Source organism: Erpetoichthys calabaricus, chromosome 10 (genome assembly GCF_900747795.2).
Source record: "Erpetoichthys calabaricus chromosome 10, fErpCal1.3, whole genome shotgun sequence".
NCBI lineage: Eukaryota > Metazoa > Chordata > Cladistia > Polypteriformes > Polypteridae > Erpetoichthys > Erpetoichthys calabaricus.
Genome location: NC_041403.2, coordinates 113,482,524 through 113,510,170, shown reverse-complemented (window position 1 = coordinate 113,510,170; position 27,647 = coordinate 113,482,524). Strand labels below are relative to the sequence as shown.

General features: G+C 36.9%; 1 protein-coding gene across 5 annotated transcripts in view; it reads left to right on the top strand.

Moving 5' to 3' along the window:
* arfgap1 (ADP-ribosylation factor GTPase activating protein 1) overlaps positions 1-27,647 on the top strand; it is a 116,138-nt gene that overhangs the window by 55,202 nt on the left and 33,289 nt on the right. For all 5 annotated transcript variants that reach the window (XM_028811741.2, XM_028811743.2, XM_028811742.2 and 2 more), the window contains exons 4-7: positions 6,575-6,746; positions 8,519-8,619; positions 21,632-21,721; positions 22,451-22,562. In XM_028811741.2, the coding sequence (XP_028667574.2) occupies positions 6,575-6,746; positions 8,519-8,619; positions 21,632-21,721; positions 22,451-22,562 (475 nt within the window). The remainder of the gene's footprint in view (positions 1-6,574; positions 6,747-8,518; positions 8,620-21,631; positions 21,722-22,450; positions 22,563-27,647) is intronic.

The following is a 27,647-nucleotide window of genomic DNA, read 5'->3' as shown; positions in this document are numbered from 1 at the left end:
TATTGTGGTAATGTACAGAACCAAAATTAGAAAAAAAGTTGTCTCCAATTATTTATGGATTTAACTGTACATACAAAATAAAATCTGATTTATAAAACATGTTTGCCAGGTCCCATGCAAAATGTCTTTATAAATCTCAAATCAATTTAAAATGTGGATGTGCATGCACTTTTAGCCTATACCCATCACCTCCCACCAGTAACCAAATATGGCTTTAAAAAACACCCATTGTAAATGTTCATGACCTAATTACCTTTTAAATTTGGCCATTTTTTTTTTGTGATGTTTTACTACATTTACTACAAACCATGGGAGAACAGAGGAAACAAACCCAGTGAATGGAAACTTTAGGTATTATGGACTTTTGCCATAGCTTAAGGAGTGGCTGAGTTCTGCTCCCCAATCCAATAATTGCTTAAATAAAAGGTGTTTTTTTCCCTAAATTAAGGCCTCAGTTATTGTAAATATGTTAATCAATGAATTAGGTGTGCAGTGACGCAGTGGATTTGCTAAAATGCCAACAACAACAATTTTGTGTAGGACTTACAGTTGGTCAAGTCAATGTCCATGCCATCTTCCTGTTTTATAAATCCCAATATTTTTTCACCGGAATTGGCAGGTGTACTCTCTTTTCAGCGCTCTGTCATGTGAACACACAGATTGTACTACACACTGGTTAACACTTTGTACCCATCACCCTATGAAGTCAGTAGATGGACTGGGAAAGAGTTGGGGGGGGTGGGGTTGGGGAGGGTTGGGTTGGGTTGGCACATGAGATTACTGGAAAGGGGTGTGTGGTGCTCCCGAGATCTTTGCAAAAGGAAGTCAAGTCCAAGCCTTTAGAGTCCTGATTCTTCCTGTTTTGCTATATGGTTGCGAGACATGGACACTATCCAGTGACCTGAGACAAAGATTGGACTCTTTTGGTACTGTGTCCTAGTGCTGGGCGGTATACCGGTTCATACCGAAAACCGTTTTTTATTTTTGTTATAATATGGATTTTTCTTATACCGCAACACCAGTTTAAATTGCCTAAATGACGTTTGGAACGTGGCGCAGCGGGAAACTGTTCAAGTGGGGACCTTTTTCACTGCTACACCGCTAATCATAGATGTGTTGTGCAGGGGCTTTTTTTCACTGCTACACCGCTTAAATAGGTAGTGTAGGTATTGCTCAGTGAAAATGGACAGAGAACATTCTGAAACTGAAGCTGTAGCTGACGATAAAGTTGAACATGATGATACAGAAGAACTTTTGCCAAAAAAAAGGAGTCATGTCTGTTGCCTGGAGATACTTTGGATTTAAAAGGTCGGATGTGGACCATTATGTTCAAATGTGCGAATACTGTTTCTATATTACTGGATAATACTGCAAGCCAAGTTGTACTTGTTTTATTTGTTTCCAATACAGTGTAATGTACCTGGGTACTGTGTAATAGTGTGACGACATGTTGACTTTAATCTCAACGCTTATGACGAGAATAAAGTCGACATGTCGACTTTATTCTCGTAATTTGTCATTAAAGTAGAACATCGTAAACTAAACTTCATTGTAAAATGAATATTTAATTTACAAGATTTTCTCAAACCCGTCATAAGTTATATAGCACATTAAATGCTTTGTATTAAGTGTTCCCCGAGCCATGTTAAATCGGTACGTGCTTCTTAAACTGATTTCCTCTTGTACTGAGGAGGCGCCGCAGCAATCGCCGCACAGAATACATTCACTTCATGATATTCCTGCTCTCTGAACATTTAAAATGTTAAGATAAATACTTGATATCATTTTCATGTTGAAATGCATTAAAGCATGTATTAATCATGTGGGGGCACGGCGGCGTGGAGGTTGCACTGCTGCCTCGCAGCAAAGGTGTCTCGGGTGTACCCTGCCTTGAATTTGCATGTTTTTCTGGTGGGTTTACTCAGTGTGCTTCAGTTTCCTTTCAAATCACGTAGGATGTGGGGTTTTGTTACGTTATATTGACTCTGCTAGTGTATGTTTTGCTCGTGTTCATTCACCCTGCAATGTGCTGACGACTCGTTCAGGATTTGCTCCTGCCTCACACACAATGCTTACTGGGATGGGCGCAACCCAGAATGGATGGCATAATTAAACATGTATAACGAAGATATTTTTAAAGTTCTGAACACTCCATGGGCTAAGTTTATAACTAGTTTTAATTTCACAAAGACATTTATTGTGTGGTGATTGGTTATGTGGAGAAAGAAAAAGGAAGGATAGGAACTGGGGTTTTGGTATGTCAGAAAGCCGGCACGCGTGCAACAAACAAAGCCCACTCAGAAGAACATCCATTGAATTCTGTGTTCGTGTCTCCGACCACCAGATCACAAACCCAACATTTACACAATATTTAAGTTAAACCTTTGCGATACCCATTCATACATCCAGTTTTTTCGAGCCTCGTCACACCTGCCATAAAGTTCTTTACACTGAACATACACCTTGGGACCCCTTACTGCGAGGGAGCAGCACTACCGCCTCACTACCATGCATGTTTAATACCTGCTTTAATGCATTTCATCATGAGAATGATATCAAGTATTTATCTTGGCATTCTAAATTTTCAGAGAGCAGGAATATCATGAAGTGAATGGATTCTGTGCAGTGATTGCTGCTTGCACCTCCTCTTAGTGCGGAGGAAGTCAGTTTAAGAAGCGTAGTGATTTAACAACTGGGTCGGGGAACACAACACAAAGCATTTAATGTGCTGCATTAACTTATGACGGGGTTTGAGAAAATCTAGTAAATTAAACATTGATTTTAGGATGAAGTTTTTAGTTTATGTCATTCTCCTTTATTCTCATAATTTTATAATTAAAGTGGAAATGTTTTTTTTTTCTTCCTTGTGTCCGAATTTTTTTTTCTTCACCATGGCCCTAATACGATTCCGTAGGGCTATACCACAAATAGCATTATAAATGCAAGTTGCAGTTTTATTATTTATGTATATAGCTTAGCTTGAAGCAAGGTCCATATTAATGCAGTTTGCCTAAATGATGGTTCAGTTGGTAAAGATGTCATCACCAAGTTGCACTTGTTTTATTTTATTTTAATTTGGTGAATACTGTGTAATGCACCTGGGCTTAAAGTCTTGAAGTAACAGTGCAACTATCAGTAATAATACTATTTTTTATTTTATTGTTATTATTTATTAGTTTAAATATTATGCAGTTTAATGATGGTAAAGCTGTTTAAAAAGTCGTTTTGCCGACCCACATGAGGCTGGACCTCACTTCCCAAAGTCCCAGTCCTCTGACATACCTAGAGACAGAGGATGTCCAAAACAAAACAATTCCCCCAGCAGTGGTGTATGAGGAATAAAATTAAGAAATCTATTGCCAATACAGTCCAATTACTGTAAGCATAAAATCTAATCTTCAACAATCTTGAGATAGTAAAATAATAAGCCCAGGGAATGGTGTTGAAAAGTGGCCCTGGATAAGCATAGTAAACCCTAATATGATAATAACAATAACAATAAACCAAGGGTATGATGTTAAACAGTCTCATTTAGAAGAGTAAAAAAAAAAAAGAATTATTAATTTCTTTGACGTATACATTCATATACGCATATAATATTTTTTTTAATTTTAATTAAAGCATAAACAAAAAGTGTCAGAGAAGGGAAAAGAACGTATAGTTACAGTACCAGTATCATTGCAAGCGGATCAAACAACTGGCAAGATCTTCTTTGCCATGCCTTGACAGGATCGTATTTCAAAAAAAGTGTCAGAATCTGCTTTCTTAACTCTTTTTATGCTTCCTCCGTAGTGGTAAAGATGTAATGCTTGTCTTGAATATCCACTTTCAGTTTGGCAGCGTACAAGAGGCTGTATCTGATCTCGGATTTCCGTAAGCGCTGTTTTATGTTGTAAAAAGCTGCACGCTTAGCAGCTGTTGAGGGTGAGAAATCCGGGAACATGCAAATGAGGTTATTTTCAAATATAATCACTTGTTTCTGTCTGAGAAGTGACACTACATGTAATTTAAATTGTAAATTCTCGATGCGCTAATAAGACTCCTAGGTTTAGAGGTATTTGATCCCCGTATGCGGTAAGCTGCTGCTATTTCAGTGTCAGCTTTACAGTCTTCTTCAATTATTTTAGAGAATAGCTCAGCTATGAATTTCACTGGGTTTGGACTTTCATGATTCTCTGGGAGATCTTCGATTCTAATATTATTCCTTCTGCATCCATCTTCCAGTACAGTAAGTCTGTCTCCAAGTTTTTTGCATTCGGAATTTGCAGCCGTTGCTTTCCCGTCCGCAGTAGATGCCAGAGGTTTGGCTGTTTCAATTTGAGTCATGAATGTTCGCTTAACGTCTTCCAACTAATGGCCAAGTGCTCTCAGTTTTTCTTCAAACTTACATGCATTTTCCTAAATGTGTTTTTTTCAGTTTTTCTAATTTTTTCCAGCATATCTTTTAAAGGCTGCCTAAAAGCGATTATATACACATTTGTTCAGGTCTTTATTATCCTGCCGCAGCTTCTCATTTGTGTTGAGCGTACCATGTATTTCTTTCTTTCTATCTTTCTTGAGCTCCTTTATGTCTTTAGCGGTGGCCGTGGCCATTGCACTGATCATTACCTTCAGTTCAGACAGATCGTTTCGGCCTTCGTGCTCCGCAGGTGAAGTGACAAGCCCGGTTTCTGCCAATGCTCCCGACTCGCAAGGAATAGATGAAAACGCAGAAGGCAAGGCCATTTCCAGTTTCAAAGAATCTTCTGGAATCGATGAGCTATCGTGACAATGTACATTCACTTGTACATTCGCTCTCACTTTCGCACTCAACTGGAGACGATCGATGAAGTGGCCCAGGGTCCCGAGAGATCTGTGCTTTCGCCTGTCTGCTCCTCATCAGTCTCTGTAAGGCCATACCTTGAGGTTGAACTTGGACTTGATGCCTGTCTAGGCTTGGTTGTAGCTTTGGTTTTCTTTTCCATTTCTTTCTGAGCCCTTTTCTTACCGCTTATGTTTATATATGCTTGCATATACTGTAATAGAACCTTCTAGAGTTGGGTAAATACAGGATACCTCGGGATGATGAAAATAAGAGAAAAATTAACACAGCTGCTAATGGAGTTCCACTTCAGACGTCCATCTCCCTTAACAGAGGAGACCAATTCCCGAGTGGCTTGATCAGGCCAAGGGGATTCCCACGTAACACCTTGCAGATAAATGGTCACTTCTGGAGGGTGGAACTGAACCAGGGGTATGCCTTTGAGATTGCCAACCAGGATCCGGAGTTGTTTCATTGTGTGGTGGGTGCAGCAGTGCGCTGTACCAGTGCATGCTCCCCATCCTGACCTGACCTAACCAGTAGTCAAAACTCCAAATGGGACAAGGATGATTAGGAATTTGTACATATGAACAGCATCTCGATGAGGACCAAAAACCAAACAACAAGAGTACTGGAATTTATTTGATTCCACTTCCATTTGTTCATTTTTGAAAGTCTTTTTTATTTTCTTACCCCCAAGAGCTGTGATCTCTCCCTGATGATGCTGAGATAAAGCCAACATTAAACAAATGAAAAGGGGCTTTATAAGTGGGTATATTTGCTACACAGTTGTTCAGATTTGGGACTTTGAAAATCTTGTCACCATCAGAGTGCCACATTCAGCCGATATCCATAGTGGTTACTCACTGTAATAAAGTTCACCTCCGTTATTGCCTAACATTTGTCATAATGGAATAGCTTTGCAAGTCCTATTTCATAAAAATTACAATGACCAGACATGCTCAAGCAAAAAAGGATTTATTTAGAAAGTTTTTTTTTTTTTTTTTTTAATTTAGGTTTGGTTAATTGGCAGTTGCAAATTGTAGGGTGTTTATGTGTTTATGAATGTCTTGATGAGTAAAAGTGATTCCCCTGAAAAGCTGAAATGGATTGGGAAAATTCTAGAACCTACCTACTTGAGAGCTCCTGTGTCTGCGTGGTTCTTGAACACACCTAAATGTTACACCTTGTGTCTATTTTGCTAGACTATTTTCATTAGCCTATCCGTTTACCTGTGACATAATAGTTCACAATTGACCATAATCTGATCTAAAACCAGAGTTTGTAGGTTTCAATTTTTTTTTTTTTTTTTTTGCAAGTCTTTTTTTAGTAACTTAAATACACTGCTAATGAGACTGTGTATCCATAAATGTGGGTATTGACTGAACAGTGATGTCATGTTTTATAGTGATAGTCATGACGTCAAACACATTGCAAATATGGGTGATATTCTTAGCAACAGCCATAGCAACAATAATCACAAAAACAATATTCTGCAAAAAGGTAAACAGTTCACAATTTAAAAATATTCAATCACAAAATAAAGCAAGACAATTGCAAAATTACTTGAGAATCATGGCATTAAGATGTTTTCATTAAAAAAAAAACGCTTGTATTGTATCACTGAGGAATTTTTTTTCCTCGGTTCTTTCTTTCATGGTTTATATCCATCATGTTAAATTACTGATACAAATTTAAAGTTTTGTTAGTTGTATTCGAATTTTAGCAAGTTAAAATATAAAGTGATTTGTCTCTTATTCCGTACCTCTTTAGTTTTGTGCGTTCTGTCACAATGGATAAATGGAAGGACATCGAATTAGAGAAGATGAAAGCTGGTGGAAATCGCAAGTTCCGAGAGTTCTTAGAATCTCAGGATGACTGTGACCCTTGCTGGAGTTTGCAGGAAAAGTACAACAGCAAAGCAGCTGCACTATTCAGAGACAAGGTTAGTGAAGCTGTGTTTTATATTTGTCCTTTGAATTATAGTTGATTTTTTTTTTCTTCATATATATATATTTCATTACAATAAGTTTCCACTTGTTCATTAGATTTATGTTTAAATGCTTTGTAACTGTTTTGGTAACTTCTGTACAAACCATGCTCATTCTGTCTCTCTTTCCAACTCTCTCTCTTGAGAGAGAGAGACCTCAGTGTCTATAACCAGTTAGATGTTGGTTACACTCAAGTAACACCCATGTCTTCAACTGGCCATAGTTTAGTGGTAATGTTAATGGACTATTGTTAAGTTTAATTTTTGTTAAAGAAATCTGTGTCTTTCACTCATTATGTAATTAACATTTTGTAAACATTATAATTGCATTTACCCTTTGAACTTACTGCAGCACTCTATGCCTGCACTTAGTGAAGAACATTATAGAAAAGTAAACTGAAACTGAATTTTCATTAGCTACTAAAGACTATGTGACATTGCCTGACTTTTCCAAAAATTTTTAAGTCATAGCTTTCATTTATATAATCTTACCGAGTTGGAGCCAGTTGGCAGTGCATTCTCATGGAGGCTGGTCACATAATCAGCATATCCAGTGACTCAGTGATTTTGTCTTTAGTCATAGGGATGGACTCTATGTGCATGAGAGACAAAAATGAATGCTGATTCATAAGTACAATGCATGTAATGCAGCAACAAGGAGTAAGGAACATAGGAGTTTTAGACCTCACAAATCTGAGCTTCTGTTTTGCATACCACGACAGAATTGGAAAAGGAGCTGAGATTGTAGCTTACCTCGCCAGACCTTATAACACTTTGCACAACACCAGTTCTATTAGGCAGCATGTTATTGGCTGTAACAAAAAGAAGCAGGCATGACAGTCCTGGAAAGTTGGAACACAGTTGCCAAATATGACATGCTTAGTAATTTTCAGTTGTGTAAATTGACATGGTCCAGTGACAAGACAAGGAGCTGCAGTCAGCAAGGCTCATGTACCTAATGACTGGAAGTCATGAACTGTGATATTAGCTTTAACCTGTTTTATCCTACTTCTTGTAGATAGTTGACCTTGAGTAAGTTTTGTGATCCTGTGGAGAATGACAGAAGAACAATATACATGAGTGTAGCTATTTTCTGTAGAATGCATGACGCAATTAACATTTCTCATAGCCAATGAAACATGGATGACTTAAATTCTTTCAGTTTAGGCAGCACAAGGGCATTCATTGAACAGGCTTTCAACAGAATTCACATTAGATGACCAGTGTGGTTTTAGTTTAAGGACAAAGCCGAAACTTTTGGTCAAAGGAGACAGATGCTTGGTAAAAACTGTTACAGGTGAAGCTCGATCCTAAATAAATTTTTAGGCATTATGAGATACATACTGTAGGTCTATACAGTGGCTATTTTTTTATTAATTGTATTAGTATAGGTTTTAGGTGATGTGGAGATTTGCCCAATTGACTTTATTTAGTGACAGTGACTCTAGGGAAGGTATATTACAATAAGTCTTACAATTGACAACCTGTAAGCTAATATTGTTTAAATAATGTAAGTGTATTCTATATATGAATCTCTAACTGTGCCAGTACCTTGATCATATTCCAGTTTTGTTCATTATTCTCAATTTCTACCATTAGAAGTTAATTTTATTAGGATTTAGAGCAGACAGTGATAAAATTATTTTTTAAACTTAATTAAAATAAGATACAGCCTTTTTAATATACGTTTTGTGAGTGTGTGTGTGTTTTTCTTTTTCCCATCCCAGGTGGCCACTTTAGCTGAAGGCCGAGATTGGTCTGTTGAAACTTCATCGGCTAGAAACTGGTCCCCACCTCAAACCAAGGTTCCACTCGCATCTGTCCATCGGTAAGCATTATGTGTATAGCGTTTATCACTATGTACTAAACATAGTTAAACTGAATAAAGACCCCCCCCAACCCTGATATTTGCTTTTGTAATCACACATTTAAGAAACGTTTAATACTGAAGTTCCATGTTAACAAAGGACAACCCCACAAAGAAGATGAAAATGCTTACATTTTATAGTTTGTAAAGAAATTTCAAGATCTCCCAATTATTTTTCATTCCTGTGTGTTAGACTTTAACTTTCCATTCATCTTGAATATTTTCCCATCTGTAGGAGCCATGGCACTGTATACAGTGCATCCGGAAAGTATTCACAGCGTATCACTTTTTCCACATTTTGTTATTTTATAGCCTTATTCCAAAATGGATTAAATTCATTTTTTTTCCTTAGAATTCTACATACAACACCCCATAATGACAATGTGAAAAAAGTTTACTTGAGGTTTTTGCAAATTTATTAAAAATAAAAAAGCTGAGAAATCACCTGTACATAAGTATTCACAGCCTTTGCTCAATACTTTGTCGATGCACCTTTGGCAGCAATTACAGCCTCAAGTCTTGTTGAATATGATGCCACAAGCTTGGCACACCTATCCAGAAACAACAGAACAAGAAAGGCGAAGGTTTTCATTATTTAAGACAGATGTTCCCAAGAATAACTGACGCCAAGATCAAAGAGGGCATTTTTGTTGTCCCCCAGATCAGACATGTTATGAGTGAGAAGCAGTTTGAAGATCTGTTAGTTGGGCTGGAAAAAATTGCCTGGAAGGCCTTCAAACACGTTGTTGACAATTTTCTGGGCAATTACAGAGACCCAATCTACATTCCGCTGGTAAACAAACTTCTCAAAGCATATAAGACAATGAAGTGCAACATGTCACTCAAGATTCATTTCCTCCACTCGCAATTGGACTTATTCCCCGCAAATCTCGGTGCTGTCAGTGACGAACACGGTGAAAGGTTTCACCAGGATATTGCTACGATGGAGAAACGATACCAGGGCAATTGGAATCCGTCAATGCTTGCTGACTACTATTGGACACTGCAACGTGATGCACCAGACATTGAATACAAAAGAAAACCAGGAGCAAAACACTTTTAATTCTGTTGAATTTAATAGCTTATGCGAAACATAAACGTGACTAAATATGTTATTGTCAGTAAACATATAAATGTCAATTTCTCAGAGTTCCTACGTCACGTAGTAAAACCAAAACTATATTTGTGCATACCCAGTAGGTGCCTGTCACAATCGGCAAAAACTTTTCAGGATGCAAGACTTTTCAAAAAAAATTGTTGTGCAGTGAAATGTATTAGATAGCCCTTTCACCTACCCATTCAGAGAGCAGAGAAAGAACAAAGGCTTAGTTTGAAGTTATCATTAAACAATGGTGCAGTATACAAAGTGTTTTTTTTTTTTTTTTTTTTTTTTTTTAAGGATAGGAGTAATAAAAGACTGCCAGATTCTAATACACTTATAAGGTGAAATTGCCTTTTTAGCTTTAAATTAAATTTATTCTTTTTCCAGTGTGTTATGATAGGTGGCTTAGGATTCTTTCTGTTGAGCAAGTTTGTACCAACAATGTTTGTGAAAGTTAGGATAAGTTTTTTTCATTATCCAATAATATACCATTGACTATTACCCCCAAACAGTGCTATAAGTGAAATGGCAATTATCATAATTCCAACATTGTCTCATAAATAAGCAAAGGTTTTATTTAAATAAAGTCTAAGCAGCCATCATGGTATACCAGTGCTTGTATATTTTAATATGCTGCTTTCGTCTGTTGCAAAATATTTTTGGATGCCTCATAAACATATGTGTCCTTTCTAGACCAAGAATTTAAACACAACCTTAACTGGACAAAGGAATAACAAAGGCAGGGTGTCTGAGTAGATCATTTTGTAAATTTCCCTAACCTTTTTGTGTACTTCTTTAAGAATGTTTTGTAGGACTTGGACCTGAGTCTGCAAGCTGATTGTTCAATTTTTGGATACAGAATAATTAGACTGTCCTACCCCAACTACAAAGACTAACCTTAAAGTTTGTGTGGGTTGGGCATTGTTACTTTTAAGTCCCTAATGTTAAGATCTCCCCTTAGGTACCTAATCTTAAGACTCTCTTTTGGGTGCCTAATCCTAAGATTTTTCCCTTCTGGCCCATTCTTTTAGAGTCCCTTATCTTAAGAACACCTTTTAAAACCCTTAATTTTAAATTTTTAGAACCCTAATGTACACCATCAAATTAAGGTTTCTCGGATAATCCAAAATTTTATTTTTGAATTATGGGGTTTTTAGGTACTCTATTTTAACTACTGGTCATTGCTTTTAAAACCAGATTATTATTTATTTGAATATCTGCTTTTAACAGTTTTAATTTTGCAATTTTAAAGATCTATTTATTAAGGCATTTTAGACAGTATTTTGTATTAGGGTGTTTTACAGTGTTAGCCATTATGAATGTGGTGAGAAGTTAAGCATAATGACACCTTTTATTGGCTAACTAAAAAGATTACAATATGCAAGCTTTTGAGGCAACTCAGGAACCCCCTTCAGGCAAGATGTAATACAGAAACTGGAGTTCCCTGTGATTATATAGACACCAGGACAGATGCAACATTGGAAAACCTTTAAGTGAGACATCTTAAATGTAAAAAATTAATAGACCTCTTTAGGCTAAGATTCATTAAGCAAGAGAGGAGAACAATGTATATGCAAGATCTTTGGGTAAGATAACTGTCCAACAAAGTGTTTTGAAGTTTCTGATGAGTTTTTTGATACATTGTGGGTCTGTAGACAGGTTGTCTGTGTCAGTCCGAGAGATGCAAGCAATCCTCATATCTGGCCATAAAACTCTTGTCTTTATTCACACCATGTTATAATGTGTTAAGTTTGAGCACGAGTTTAACTTCCCATTCTTTTCTCTCTTGTTGTATTCTGAAGTTGCCCATAAGCACTGTGACTTTAAAGTCCCTCTCACAGTGTACATGGCTGTTGAATGGGCTGCTACAGGAACATCTGTGTTGCCACGTTTGATGCAGAATCTGTGCAAATTCATTCTCTGGTAGGGTGTTTGTCCAGTTTCTTCCACATAGAGTGCAGTGTCAGGACATTTCATGCAGAGAATAAGGTAGACCAAATTAGATGATCTACAAGAAAATGATCCCTTTATGCGATGTTCTAGTCGGCAGTGTGGTATAACTTCACGGTCTGTATTATAAATGTGAGCACATGTTTTACATCTTTTCTGTAGGCAGGGAGTTGTGCCATTTTCTGTTGGTTTAGTTAGGGAGCTTCGGACAATTAGTTGCTGCAGGTTTGGCAGTTATCTGTATGCCAGGAGGGGAGGTTCTGGAAATACATTTTTAGTTTTTTGTCATTGTGTAGTATTGGCTGAAGTTTTTATAATTTTTCAAAGTGCTTCAAGATGTGGGTTATAGGTGATGTGGTCGCTGAAAGTCGAGAACGACAAGGAAGCGGACACCAATATAAAATAAAAAGCAATTTCTTTATTCTTGGTGAGTTAGAGATTGGATCACCCTCCCCCCCAGCTCTGTGCCACTGGCTGGTCAGAACAGACTGCCTGCTCTAAAAAGAGAAAATTCCTCTTATATTACCTAGCTTATTCATTAGCCAAAGAGAAAAAAACATGACAGTTCATTTTGAGGTCATATATAGATTGCTATAAGTTACAGTTACATCCTGATTTATTACATGCAGGAGTGCACAGTTTCTTAGTAAAATAAAGAGTTATCAGGGCACTTACATTCGTAAAAATACGCCCTTATCAGCACACAGACACAAGACCAGTTTAAAGCAGTTTCTTATAGTTCAGTACATTTAGTTATAAAGAAAGTACATTCTTACAGCTTTAATATCTTCATTAGATTTTGTCTGGTTAGATTAATAAATCCTTATTAATTAATCCGTAAGGGACATGTGTCTTATAGTTTTAAGCAAGAATTCAGAAAACTATCACATTGATTTATAATATCACAGGGTGTTCTGTTAGTATCAAGAGATCAGCATTTTCTCAGAATGCAAATTAGTCCCTTAAACTGTGCACAAGCTTAATTCTTTTTCTACGTATATGAAAAACAAATTATATAGAAATAATAAATCATATAGTTGTCTGCAGCATGATTAATACAAAATATAGTCCTTGGTATTTGTGAGTTAAATACTTATAATCATTATAGTTAATAATGTTTTTTCTTCCTCAGTGACAACAAGGGGGATGCGGTTCTTATTGTCTTTGTTTTAATATTCCAGAAGGTTGTGTCTGGGTATGGCAGTAGCTCTTCTTATTTGAGTGTCTGTTGATTTGGGAGTATAACCTTGTCTGATGAAATGTTGTCTAAGCTCCTGCGGTTGTTTATCCTGGTCTGTCGGGTCTGAGCAAATACGATTGTATTGTATTGCTTGGCTGAAAATAATGGAGCGCCTTATATGTTTGGGGTGGAATCTATCACTTATTAGGTAGGTCTGTCGGTTTGTGAAAAACAGAAGTTATAGGGGTGTTTTTCAGTTGAACGGTGGTGTCAGGGAAGCTGACTTCTGTTTTTGAATAATTAAGCTTCAGCTTTATGTTGGGGTGGAAAGAATTCTATTCATTATGAAAATGGATGATGTCCTTCTCACTGGCAGTCCAGATTATGAAGATGTCATCTATGTAATGGAGATACAGCATTAGTTTGAAGATGCACGTTGACATAAAGTCTTCTTCCAATTTTGCCATAAATAGGTTTGCTTAGTGAGGTGCAAACCAATAGCCCATTGCAATCCCCATTTGTTGCAAGTAGAAGTCATGTCCAAATGTGAGCTTGCATATTGTAATCTTTTTAGTTAGCTAATAAAAGGTGTCATTTTGCTTGACTTCTCACTATAGACAGTATTTTGATTATGTATATAATTTTATTTCAGTAGGTTTTTTTTTAGCGATGTTTAATGGTATTTTAGAAGTATTTTGTGTGCTCCCTTCTGTTAGCGATAAGTGTTTAGGCAGGAAGATTAGACAGATTATTGTCATCATAGGTAGAGTACCCATGCACCTGGCCCTCTAAGAGGCACCAGCTCTCTCTCTCTCTCTCTCTCTCTCTCTCTCTCTCTCTCTCTCTCTATCTACAGTGGGTACGGAAAGTATTCAGACCCGCTTCAATTTTTCACTCTTTGTTATATTGCAGCCATTTGCTAAAATCATTTAAATTATTTTTTTCCTCATTAATGTACACACAGCACCCCATATTGACAGACAAAAAAAAGAATTTTTGAAATTGTTGCAGATTTATTAAAAAAGAAAAACTGAAATATCACATGGTCCTAAGTATTCAGACCCTTTGCTGTGACACTCATATACTGTATATATCTACTGTATATATAATAGAGAGAGAGAGAGAGAGAGAGAGAGAACGAGCTTTATATATATATATAGTTCTGAAATTATGGAGTCCCTCAGAGTACATGCTGCTGCTTACCATACCTTGAAATGAGCATGAACTGCCATTTCATGCAACTGTACATAATTTCCTGTGAACAGAACATACTGCTTAAAGGTTTGATATTACATACATAGTTACATTCAACAATAAAAGATATTGGCAGGTTTATTAAAGTATTCATTTAAACCCAGGTCATTGCATCCACGAAGCATTTGTGCCAGCCACTGCACTACTGTGATCCGCAAAACGCTTTTATACCAACAACAATATTCCTGTCTAACACCTTACTATGACTATACAACTACAGTAGAACCTCTGGTGATGAACATTTCTGAACACGTACAAATCGGGTTAGAATCAAAAAGTTTACCGAAACTTTGCATCTGTTCACGACCACATGCTCTGGTGGCGAACAAAAACACTGGTGGCCATTATCCCTACACGCGTTCGTACACACCAATGATTTGCCATTCTCCATTTCCCATTTTCTTTTGTTTGCATAAAGCCTAACAGAGCCTAACAAAGCAGATGATGTTGCAAAGGGCGTTATAATGTTAACCAAGCAGAGGCCTCAAGTGCTGCAAGAGGTGGAAAAACTGTTGCTAGTGTGGTTGAATGAGAATCAACTTGCAGGGGATAGCGTAAGCAAGCCGATCATATGCGAGAAAGCCAGGAAGATTTATGGCGATATGCTGAAAAAAAAAAAAAATCCTCCTTCGTGTGGCGAAGGTGAGTAATTTAAAGCCAGTAGAGGATGGTTTGATAAGTTTCGCAAGAGAAGTGGCATTTAATTTTTTTTTTTTGCCCTGTGCTTAAAAATAATAAAAAAAAGTGTTTACAGCAAGCAGTTTTTTAAGGGTCTAGCGCGAACTCTTAGTGTTAGTTTTCTCTGTTGTTCAAGGTTTTCTCGGTGTTATTCAATGTTTTTACATTTAATTTACTATTACACTGTGCATTCTATGGTATAATTAACTATTTTTTTTGCTTAAAAATATATATATTTACATACAGTTTGAATGGTCTGGAACAGATTAATTGTATTTACATACAATCTTATGGGGAAATTACATTTGGGTCGCGACCAAATCAGGTCGTGTCCAGAGTTTTGGAATGAATTGCGGTCGTGACCAGAGGTACCCTTGTACCAAGTCAGAAGATTTCTTTCTTTTTAACTTTCTTCATTTTTAATCATTCTGATATGTGTTCAGACCAGTGTGTGTGTGTGTGTGTCTCAATCTACTGTAGAAAGCCAAATTTCCCCCAGGGGACAAATAAAGTTTATCCATCTAGTAAAATGGAATAGTTAGCTAACTTCTTGCAGGTATTTAAAAGATCGCAGCTGGGTTCTTATTTGTATAAATTGCAAGGGTATTCCTTATTCCACATTTTGATTGCATGTGAATTTTGTCCAGTCCAGTGCAAGTATGCTCATTTAATTTTCTGGCAAACTTGTCACACTTGCTTGTCTACATCAATAGACTTGTGGTATTTGAAATGCTTGCTAAAGAGTTAAATCACATCTAACCACTTTGTTCATCAACATTTTGTGACAAGAGACATGCCCTTCTTAAAATGAGACAATTTTTGCCTAGCCAAACTTGAATATCCTAATCCACTGGCAAACCTGGCACAAGATCATCTATTGCACTTTGGAGAACAAATTGCGGTATTTAGAATTCAGACACAGGTACACTAGGAAGATTCATTAACTAACCTGCCATGTTATCTTGTTCATGAAGATGCAAAAGGAAAAGCTTTGAGTCTTTGTATTTCAATTTAGCAAACATAACAATTCAATTTTAGAAGCAAACTATAATTTAAACCGTACTTTTTGCAAAAAAAAAAAAAAAATCTCTAATGAAGATGTAGCAAAAAGTGATATTGGTAGACCACAAAATCTCTGTCATCAAATCAAAACCCAGTCTTCTGTCACCAAAACAAATACAGTGGTGTGAAAAACTATTTGCCCCCTTCCTGATTTCTTATTCTTTTGCATGTTTGTCACACAAAATGTTTCTGATCATCAAACACATTTAACCATTAGTCAAATATAACACAAGTAAACACAAAATGCAGTTTTTAAATGATGGTTTTTATTATTTAGGGAGAAAAAAAATCCAAACCTACATGGCCCTGTGTGAAAAAGTAATTGCCCCCTTGTTAAAAAATAACCTAACTGTGGTGTATCACACCTGAGTTCAATTTCCGTAGCCACCCCCAGGCCTGATTACTGCCACACCTGTTTCAATCAAGAAATCACTTAAATAGGAGCTGCCTGACACAGAGAAGTAGACCAAAAGCACCTCAAAAGCTAGACATCATGCCAAGATCCAAAGAAATTCAGGAACAAATGAGAACAGAAGTAATTGAGATCTATCAGTCTGGTAAAGGTTATAAAGCCATTTCTAAAGCTTTGGGACTCCAGTGAACCACAGTGAGAGCCATTATCCACAAATGGCAAAAACATGGAACAGTGGTGAACCTTCCCAGGAGTGGCCGGCCGACCAAAATTACCCCAAGAGCGCAGAGACGACTCATCCGAGAGGTCACAGAAGACCCCAGGACAACGTCTAAAGAACTGCAGGCCTCACTTGCCTCAATTAAGGTCAGTGTTCACGACTCCACCATAAGAAAGAGACTGGGCAAAAATGGCCTGCATGGCAGATTTCCAAGACGCAAACCACTGTTAAGCAAAAGAACATTAGGGCTCGTCTCAATTTTGCTAAGAAACATCTCAGTGATTGCCAAGACTTTTGGGAAAATACCTTGTGGACTGATGAGACAAAAGTTGAACTTTTTGGAAGGCAAATGTCCCGTTACATCTGGCGTAAAAGGAACACAGCATTTCAGAAAAAGAACATCATACCAACAGTAAAATATGGTGGTGGTAGTGTGATGGTCTGGGGTTGTTTTGCTGCTTCAGGACCTGGAAGGCTTGCTGTGATAGATGGAACCATGAATTCTACTGTCTACCAAAAAATCCTGAAGGAGAATGTCCGGCCATCTGTTCGTCAACTCAAGCTGAAGCGATCTTGGGTGCTGCAACAGGACAATGACCCAAAACACACCAGCAAATCCACCTCTGAATGGCTGAAGAAAAACAAAATGAAGACTTTGGAGTGGCCTAGTCAAAGTCCTGACCTGAATCCAATTGAGATGCTATGGCATGACCTTAAAAAGGCGGTTCATGCTAGAAAACCCTAAAATAAAGCTGAATTACAACAATTTTGCAAAGATGAGTGGGCCACAATTCCTCCAGAGCGCTGTAATAGACTCAAGTTATCGCAAACGCTTGATTGCAGTTATTGCTGCTAAGGGTGGCCCAACCAGTTATTAGGTTCAGGGGGCAATTACTTTTTCACACAGGGCCATGTAGGTTTGGATTTTTTTTTCTCCCTAAATAATAAAAACCACCATTTACAAACTGCATTTTGTGTTTACTTGTGTTATATTTGACTAATGGTTAAATGTGTTTGATGATCAGAAACATTTTGTGTGACAAACATGCAAAAGAATAAGAAATCAGGAAGGGGGCAAATAGTTTTTCACACCACTGTATATTCAGTGTTTGCTATATCTTTAGAGGATGAGCGAGAAATTTAATTGTCAAGAAGCAAAATTCAAGCGATGGCATTGCATATTTTCCTGTTGTCCAAATATTTTATAAATTTCAGTTTAAAGGCACTTATAACTGGGCGTCTTGTTAAAGCTTGTTGTTACATTTCTTGTCTCTGTGTGTTTTATCTGATCTAATTGATCTGTGGAATAGGTGAGCTGAATGCACAGCCCTAAGCATCTGGGGCCTCATGTATAACGCTGTGCGTAGAACTCACACTATAACATGGCATAAGCACAAAAAGCGGAAATGTTCATATGCAGAAAAAAATCCAGATGCATAAGTCTGTGCGAACGCCAACTTCCACGTTCTTCCACTACATAAATCCTGGTCAGCGTGAAAACTAACGCATGTGCACGCGCCTGCTGTCCCGCCCCAGCTCCTCCCAAAATTATGCCTCTTTGAATATGCAAATCAATATAAATAGTCCTTAAGCTCAGCCTTCTGTGAAAAGACAATGGCAAAAACACGAGGGAAAATAGAAGAATTTCAGCGAATACCAAGTGGAGGCAAGGAAAAACATACTATTTGTTGGTTTAAACAGTGGTATAAACAACAAAAGGAAGTTGATCGAGTGACATAGCGTGTAGGAGAAACTCGAAAGCTCAAGTTCACAAAGTTGCACAGTACCCGAAATAAAAAAGAAGTTGTCATATATCAAAGTTGCCATGAAAAGGCAAGTCGTAGCCCACCGTCTGAGTGTCATATGAAAGCTTATTAGGATACAGAGAAAAAAAAAAGGCACACAGTGGGGGAAAAAGCACAAAATGTCAACTTTAATCTCGAAATTTCCACTATAATCACATAATGTATTTTGTCATTAAAGTAGAACATCATAAACTTCATCTTAAAATCAATTAATTTACTAGTTTCTCAAATCCCATCTTAACTAAAGTAGCACATTAAATGCTTTGTTTTGTATTTGATCTTCTGTGTGTGTGAATCACTACGTGCTTGCGGGCTTTCTCTTCCTCCGTCAGGACACATAATCCATTACATTCGTAATATTACAGCTCTCTGAATAATTAAAATACTGAGATGTATACATGATATAATTTTCATGATGATATGAGTTAAAGCATGTTATTAAACATGGGAACATGGTGGCACAGTGATTGTTCATGTCTCATGCAAGATGCTTGCTGCGCCATGCACGACTTTCGATGAAATACTTTATTGTAGCAGTACTGTCTCTTTCAAACTTACTAACCCCCTTACTTTTCTTTCTCCAAATACCCAATCGCCACACAATCAGCTCTGTAATAGACGTTAAGCCATCTGTAAGCTTAGAAACGCCGATTCTTCAAAACTTTTAAGGAACATTGAAATATCTTCGTAGTACGTATTTAATTATTCTATCCATCTATCCTTCCAGTGTCGCGCCAGCACCAGCAAGAATACAGTGTGAGGCAGGAACAATCCATGAACGGAGTGCCAGCTCCTCTCTAGCGCTGCAGCACTGTGTCCTCACATGTTTAATTATTAACAATATAGATTATTTAAATTAAGTTAGTTTTATCTGTATACTATAATAAACATGTTTTGCTGCATTTCATCTTAAAAATGATAGTCATCATATGTAAATACGCGCTTTATAAAGTGCCTCAGGTTGTGCAATATTATAACTGTAGTGCAAGTTTACAGTGAGGTAATTGTACTTATAAGTACAAACAGTTCTACAAGGAGCACTTGATGGACTGATTGAATGCGTTTATAGGTCTTGGGATGAAACTGTTTCTGAACCACGAGGTCCGTACAGGAAAGGCTTTGAAGCGTTTGCCATGTGAAAGCAGTTCAATAGACAGCATGGCTGAGGCAGCATGTGCTTGATGCTGTATACCGATAATTCTCTTTCTGATCAGCTGCTGTAGATCTGATTCCCCACTCGGATATAGTGATATAAATACTCCGAGTGGTGCAGTGAGAGTAATATGGAAAAAGATGATCTGCTGTAGCAACCCCTAACAAGAGCAGCTGAAAGAAGAAGGTGGTGCAGTGAGAGTAACAAAGCTAAAGCAGCTATGGTATTTGGAATACTTTGGCTATTCCCTGGACCATTATATTGTTACAGGTTAATTACAATCAGATGCCTTAAACTAATAAACAATATGCAGTTAGTTTCAGTGTATATGATAAAACCACATCAGGGATGTGGATCTAAAAAAGAAAGGGTAACCACACAGAAACAGTAGCACTGCTTTGAGATGCTGGGTGCCGCCAGATTGCAAAACCGAGTGGAGGACTTGTGTACGCCAGGGTTGGAGCTACCATGAAAATGTGAATGACTTTGCGCCAAGTTTGTTTTAAATATCGCGATTTGAGCATGGAGGCGTTCGTACGCAAAATTTTTGTGCATACGCACCATTTAGACATGAGGCCCCTGGTGACAAGTCACAAAAACTTTTTCTTAATTATAGAGAGTTTTGCAGTATGGTACTTTTGTTTCTCCTTTACTCTATCTCGCTCTGTCACATACATTGCTGTATGTTAATGGATTAAAAACCTTATAAGAAAATATTTTGAGAGATTTGTCTAAAAAAAAAAAAAAAAAGTTATATTAATGCTAAATGTTATATTTTGAAATCCTTGTACTCTTATATAGTTAAAAGAACTGGGCAAAGGCTTTGAAAATTCAGTTTCATATAGAAAGTGCAAAATGCTAAACACAGGCAAAATGAAATTCAATGTTACACTGTTCTAAAGTAAGCAACCTCTGAAAAGGAATTAGCAGTTTATGTTGACACAACATTTTCATCATCTAAGTGTTGCATAGAAACTATTAAAAGGCAAATAAAATGTTAAGATTATATAGTAAAAACTGTTAAATATAAATTGAGGTACGTTATGCTTAGATTATAGAATGCAGTAGTGAGACCACATCTGCAGTATTGTGTCCAGTTCTGGTCACCACACTTACAAGAAAGACATAGCAGCATCTCAGTTCTTAAGAACATGTCATACTTTGACAGACTCTGTGAAATAAAACTGTTTAATATCTAGAGGAGGGAGAATTCTTTGAGGACCTAATCCAGATCTTCAAAATTCTGAAAGGCTTTGATAAACTAGATTTAATAGAATTATTTCTACTTGTGGACACCAGTGGAAAGTAAAGGGAAGTGCATTTATGACTAAAGCGAGGAAGCATTGCTTTATGAAAAGAGTGTGGGAGTCTGGAACAAGCAGAAACCCTAACAACCTTTAAGAAGATTCTGGATCAGATGTTGGGACATCTTAGCTATTAACTTAACAACCAGCTTGAAGGACTGAATTGTCTTCTCTTGTTTTTAAAAATTTCTTAGGTTCTGATGTAGAGTCGTATATAAATGCTTTAGTCTTGCCCTATCACCTTATAGAAACTAATGGCTATACTCTAGTGTGTATGTTACAGTCCCAAAATGAAGGCTTGTTTAAATTTCCAAGGATAAATGTAACTGCTTTTGGAGGTAGATGCTTTATCTAAAGAGTACACAAATGCTGGATGATCTAGCTGGTAAATTAGAGAAAGCTAACTAGTTCAGTAGTCTCAGTTTCTAAATTAAAGCTCAAGAGTATTCCATGGAAAAGTAATGTTAGAGCTGCAGCTGAGGCTATTCCTATCGTTGTCACATTGCTTTTTAAAGAATTGTAATTGCTTCAGTTGGCCATTGAGAAGTTTCCTATTGTCAATCCTTATTGGGGTATTTCATGGCATTATGTCAGTCTTAGACTGCATATGTTTTCAGAAGCGATGGTCCTATTTTCATATTGTTATTATTTTCCTGCAGAAAATTTCATTTAAAAATGTGACTGACTAGGATATCTGAAATTTGTTTTGATGTTCTTAGTTGTTTACAGTCATAACAGGTGTAAAAATTTTAATCCAGGGGAAATTCAATTTAAGAGTAGGTAAGGTACAATGTATGTATTGAATCTGTTTCAGTTACAAAGATTTTGTCATGTTTTCATTTCTCCCTGGCAGCACTTCAGCTGGTCAAGCCCAGAGTTCAGGTTCTTCCTCGGACAAGGCGTTTGAAGATTGGCTGAGTGATGATCTTAACTCCTATCAAAGGTATACCTGTTTTTTCTTTCTTTCTTTCTTTCTTTCTTTCTTTCTTTCTTTCTTTCTTTCTTTCTTTCTTTCTTTCTTTCTTTCTTTCTTTCTTTCTTTCTTTCTTTCTTTCTTTCTTTCTTTCTTTCTTTCTTTCTTTCTTTCTTTCTTTCTCAATTTTTCAAGTGTGGTTTGGGAGAAAAGCTGACAATTAGAAAAAAATCTCAAGATTACTCTTGCTTCCCATTACTAAGCAAATCAGAAATAGAGAATGGCTTGACTGATAACAAGATCACAATGCTGTTATGTCAGGTAATCAGATTATTAGTAAACACTGGTGAACGTATTGGATCTGGTGGGAATATCATTGTTATAGCAGATGATCTCAGAATACCTGAAGTAACATCACTGTAATTTTTTGAAAAATTTTACACATTTAGTCAGTCATTTTTATCATATTAAATTTTTAACCTGAAGCAAAGCATCAATAGTTCTTACCTTTTTGTACTATGCTTTTGCTTTAGTTTGCAAAGTATAATTGGATAATGTGTCCACTGCAAAAGGTAGTATTCAAAATAAAGGTTTATATTTAGAAATGGTTTTCAAAAGAACAGTGGTAGTATAGTTCCATTTAACCATCCTCAGTCATCTTTTAAGAAACATTTGACGGCTTGTTTAAGAAATATAAAATAAAGTTTTAACAGTGCATTGTTTAAATGTTTATTAATCATTCTAAAAAATTTATTTTAGCGGAGGTGGATATAGCAGTCAGGAGAACCGTTATGTTGGTTTTGGAAACACTGTTAACTCACAGAAGAAAGAAGAGGACTTCTTTAATAATGCCATGACATCAATTTATTCGGTATGAATTTTATGCTTTATTTTCTACAAGGCTGATGCTGCTGTAAAGTTAACATTTTTACTTGGCTTAACATCTACAACATATCTGTTAGTGATCTGATTACATCATAGCTACAACAAAGTTGCAATGAATACAGCCATATTATTTACTAAATTCTGGTGTTATTTTAATTTTCAGGTGTTTTTTAAGTTTAGAATACAGGCAGTCCTCGGGTTACATACGAGATAGGGACTGTAGCTTTGTACTTAAGTTGAATTTGTACGTAAGTCGGAACAGGTACATTATTTTAACAAATGCTATTGTTGACAGACTGTAACCAAGTGCTCTGCCAATGAATGATGGAGTTTCACCTTTTTCTGACCTTTTTATTATTTCTTCTTTATTTTCAATGGTGATGTTTTTTCTCTTCTTTACTATATCACCAGCACTTGCATCAGATTTGTGTTTCAAAGACATTGTTGAAGGGTGAAGACAAAAGGTTAAGATGAGCTCTTCTGCACAGCACTGTACAGCTATCACAGCAGGAAGGCACCAGTCGTCAACACGTCTGATGTATAGGGTGGTCCAGATCTAATTATGCAATTTTCATTACGCTATAACTTATTCAGTTTATTACATAGAAAATCACCCAAAAAATCCCGGACCATTGAGAAGTGTGCGAACTGACGACATGAAGAATCGTCTTCGCGCCAAACTGGAATTGTCCCTGCATAAATCAATCCAAACGATCTGGATCTGCATAATTAGATCTGGACCACCCTGTACTGACAAGAGACAACTTCCTGCTATGTGTGTAACAGTACAAACAGGCTTGCTATTGAGAATGATTGGGAGCAGCGAGGGGCGGTTCATCACCTGCCCACCTCACAGTAACCTCCACTACAGTATGCTGCCTGCAGCGTACGCAACACCACCGCCCCCATTCAACACGCAGCCATCTGAGGCACACTACAATGCTACCCCTCACCGCCCTGTTCAGCCACAACTGGATCACCGCGTGCAGCATTACCAGCCGTGCACCTAGAACGAACGGGGCAGCCTGTACCTGACTTCTCATTGCTTCTGTGGAGGTTGCATATTTTCTTCATGTATCCATGTTTTTTCTCTGACACTCCATGTTAATTGGTAACATTAAATTGAGTTTTGGTTTATGTGTGTACCTTGCTGATGAATTTTGCATTACTACTCTTACTACAAGTGGGAATGGGGTGGTTGTCTGAATGGAAAATAAAGTATACAGCAGTATGCAACATATGTAGAACTCCTGCTGTAGGATGGATTCACTGGTTAGTCTCACAGTATTCTGTAAAATCTCAAACTCCCCAACTTGGAAAGACTTCAAGCTACGGACTTCTGGGAGACAATCCCAATTAATTCTCATCCTGTCCCTATTGTACTCTGCTATGAACTGCTTCAGTGTGATAAAAACAACTGCTCAACCATTTTTCTTGAAACTGTTTCCGTAAGGTACAACATGGTCATAAGCTTTTTTCAGGTATGCAAATCACATTTCTGCAAGATTGGCAATCTCTTATAACCCTACAAATTATCTGTGCCAGGAAACTTGGTCCACTGTTCCATGGCTGTAATCAGAAAAATAAGTTTAATGTCACTGTGCTCTGTACAAAAAAATATTTTATAAATCCACCAACATCTACAGGCCAGGCCAAAGTTAGCACACAGGGGCTCTCAGCATTTAGAACTGCTAGGCAAGCATTTGAAGAGAGAAAGGTACAACTACGAAAATGGGCATTGTACTATTTCTGTATATTAGATGAAATTGAATCCTCTCCTTGCTTGGAACCTAAGTAAGGGCCTGCACGTGGACAAAACAGTATAATAGACCTGGACAGCAGCCAAGTCTTCGAAGCCGATGGACTGATGGAAGATTACGTCATCCGTCCTGAAAACCCTTCCAGTGCAGTGACAGAAAATGGCAGACTGTATACTGTACATCGAGATCCCACCTGTTTGGTTTCCTCCGTCTGTAATGCCGCGTAAATCTTCATTAAAGAAAGCTAAGGTATTTTATCTTATGTGATTTCTTACTGCCAATCACTATGGGAGAGATATCACCTTTTAATATTATATCTATATAGTTTTGGGATACTTTAAACGCCACAATTACAAAAAAAACTTATTCCAACCAGGGAGCTATCGCCCCCTACAGAAAATAATGGCATAACTGAATCTTTGGTGTTAAAGGATCTGAGGTTCATCTATTAGACAGGCTGTTTCTGTTCCTCACTGCATGTTTTCCCATTGAGGATGCAGAGTGTGATCACAGGTAGATTTCCACCTTTGTAAAAGTGGGAACCACCCTCCAAAATCTACCATTTATTCTTCCCCACTGTTTACTCACCATGGCATGGACAATTAGCTTGAAAATATCCAGTGCTTTTAGCATCTGCAGTCTGATCTCATTTATCCATTGAGTCCTTGCTGCTATGGAGTTTTATTTTCAACACTGAAACCTCAATCACAGAAATGGACTTATGCTTCATTTGAGGAAGGCATGTCACTGGATTTAACAATTCGTTATTTGAAATACATAGTCATTAACCATTTTGGGTCTTCTAAGTCTGTTCAGCATACACTCCCATTTCTCCAAACCAGCTCATCATAAAGTGGTGAAAGGACAGCTTTGCATTTCTCTTTACTTGAGTGTGCAGGTAATATGGTCTTAGATTACATGAAAGGACTGCAATGTTGTCTTTGGTCTTTGTCATAAACATACCAAGTACACTTAAAGGAATACTCCAACCAGACATTTTTTTAAATGTTACTTACCCCATTTACTTTTTAGTGGTGGCCAAGAAAAAATTAAATCCTGTGTTTTCATGGAGAAATTAAAAATTGAACAGTTAAACTCAATGGCATCAATAGAGGATCAGCACACAACGAAGTGTCCATGGAAAAACGAAAAATTTGTGTCACATAATCCATATGTTCAATGGATATATGGTGAAAATGTGTTTTGTTTTTTTTTTGTTTTTTGCTAAAATATTAATGGTTACTTCTTGAAAGCTCCACACTAATTGTATACAAGGGAAGATGTCATTCCCACAATGCTGTGCGTTTGTTTGAACATGGTGTATGTTTTGGACAGTCCACATTGGAGAGTATCTTACCAACAAATTTCACTTGCGAACAATTATGTTATCGTGCACATTGTAATAAGTCGGGTTTTTTTCTATGTAAAGATGATTGATTCATGAAGAAAAGTTTGAGGTAGAGTTTTGTTGTCTTTAGCTTTTATGAATGTTGCTAATAATAGTGGCGCAAACTTAGTTTACATTTTGTTTAACAAAATTTTACTAAGTAGCCATCAGGACCTGCTGTTTTACCACTTTGGATTGAGATTATAGCATCCAGTAATTCTGAGAGTGTCAGAGGTTTGTTCAGTGTCTGTAGACCGAGTATTTAGCTGGAGTATTTGTATTACATCAACAAACTCCTTAGGTTGTGTCTTGTCTTCTTTAAACTGTGTAAAATATAAGGACTTAAAGTACTTGCTATATGTGCGGGTTTTTTTTTATGATCAAGTATTTTAAACTTCCTGCTTGGGGATTTGTTGATCTAAGATTTTATTAGCCTTTGTCTATGTTCATATTAGTGATGTCACGATTTAAAGTCTTTTGTTTTTTGTTTTTTTTTCTTTTGTTGTCAAGAGGTTAAATTCTGATTGTAAAGTTTATCTTTTCTTGTAAAGTGTCTCAATTGGAGATCTGGCCTATTCTTGATCTAATCTGCAAATTTCATTTTAACATTAGAACAATCAAGACAAGGATGGGGCATTCAATCCAACAAAGCCTAACCACTTAATTCAAGTCTAGCTTTAAAAATTTTTAAGTGCAATTGTTTACCATACTATTTGGTAGCTTATTCCAAGTGTCTTTGGTTTTCCATGTTAGGAAACTTCCTAATGTTTGTGTGAAATTTACCCTTAACAAGTTTCTAACAGTGTCCCCTTGTTCTTGATGAATTTTTTTTTTTTAAATAACTGTCTTCATCTACTGTTCTAATTTCCTTCATAGTATTAGACACTTCAAACGTATCTCTTCTTAATCTTCTTTTGTTTAAACTGAAAAGGTTCAAATCTTTTAATCTTTCTCTGTAAATTCATCCCCTGTAGCTCTGAACTCGACCTAGTTGCTCTTCTCTGGACTTTTTCTAGAACTCCAGATGGAGGCCTCACCTGTGCATTACAAAGCTTAAGCATAACCTCCTTGGACTTGTACACAACATTTCATGCTGTATAACCTAACATTCTGTTAAACTTATTAATGGCTTATGTACACTGTCTGAAGTTGACACTGTCGAGTCCACTATGACACCTAAATCCTTCTCATAAGGTGTATTCAAACCAAACATTTTTATTTCCTATGTGTAATTTTTCTGATTAATTAACATAGTGGCCTTCAGGATCAAGAATTAAATCTGATGCTGCAAATGAGATTGTTTTATGTAACAAGATTCCGACACCTCTTTACTTTGTATAGCTGGAGTGAAAAATTTAGAGATCCAGTCTCTTAACACTAACCCTAGACTCCCCCCACCCTGAACCCTCCCCCATTTTGCCTTCCCAAATGAGGCTAGACAAACCACTGGAAGCGGTGTAGTAAAGAGTAAATTGAGATATCTTATGATAGTACAGTCCAGATACAGTAAACTAAGAGTGGGATGTTAAACAGTCTCCTGAAAGCAAAAAAGAGGATTTTTTTAATGACACTTTTCAGTTACTTCAGTTACTTAGTAGTTACCCAAATGCACATATAGTTAATAGAATTAATTTAAGTATAGTAAATGAAAAAGTGAACAAAGAGGAAATAGAAGGTATAGTTACGGCAAATGTTACATTAAGAATAGACCAAGTTGCAAGCAGAATCTTTTTTGTATTACTAAAGCACAAAATGACACATGTTCAGTTTTTTTTTTTAGTTCATTTTCTGCTTCTTTGGTAGAACTGAAAATTTTTAAATTGGCCATTGACATTTACTTTTAGTTTAGCTGGAAGTAAGAGAATATATCTGAATTCAGCTTTGTGTAATTGCTGTTTGATGCTGTACAAAGTAGCTCAGTTGA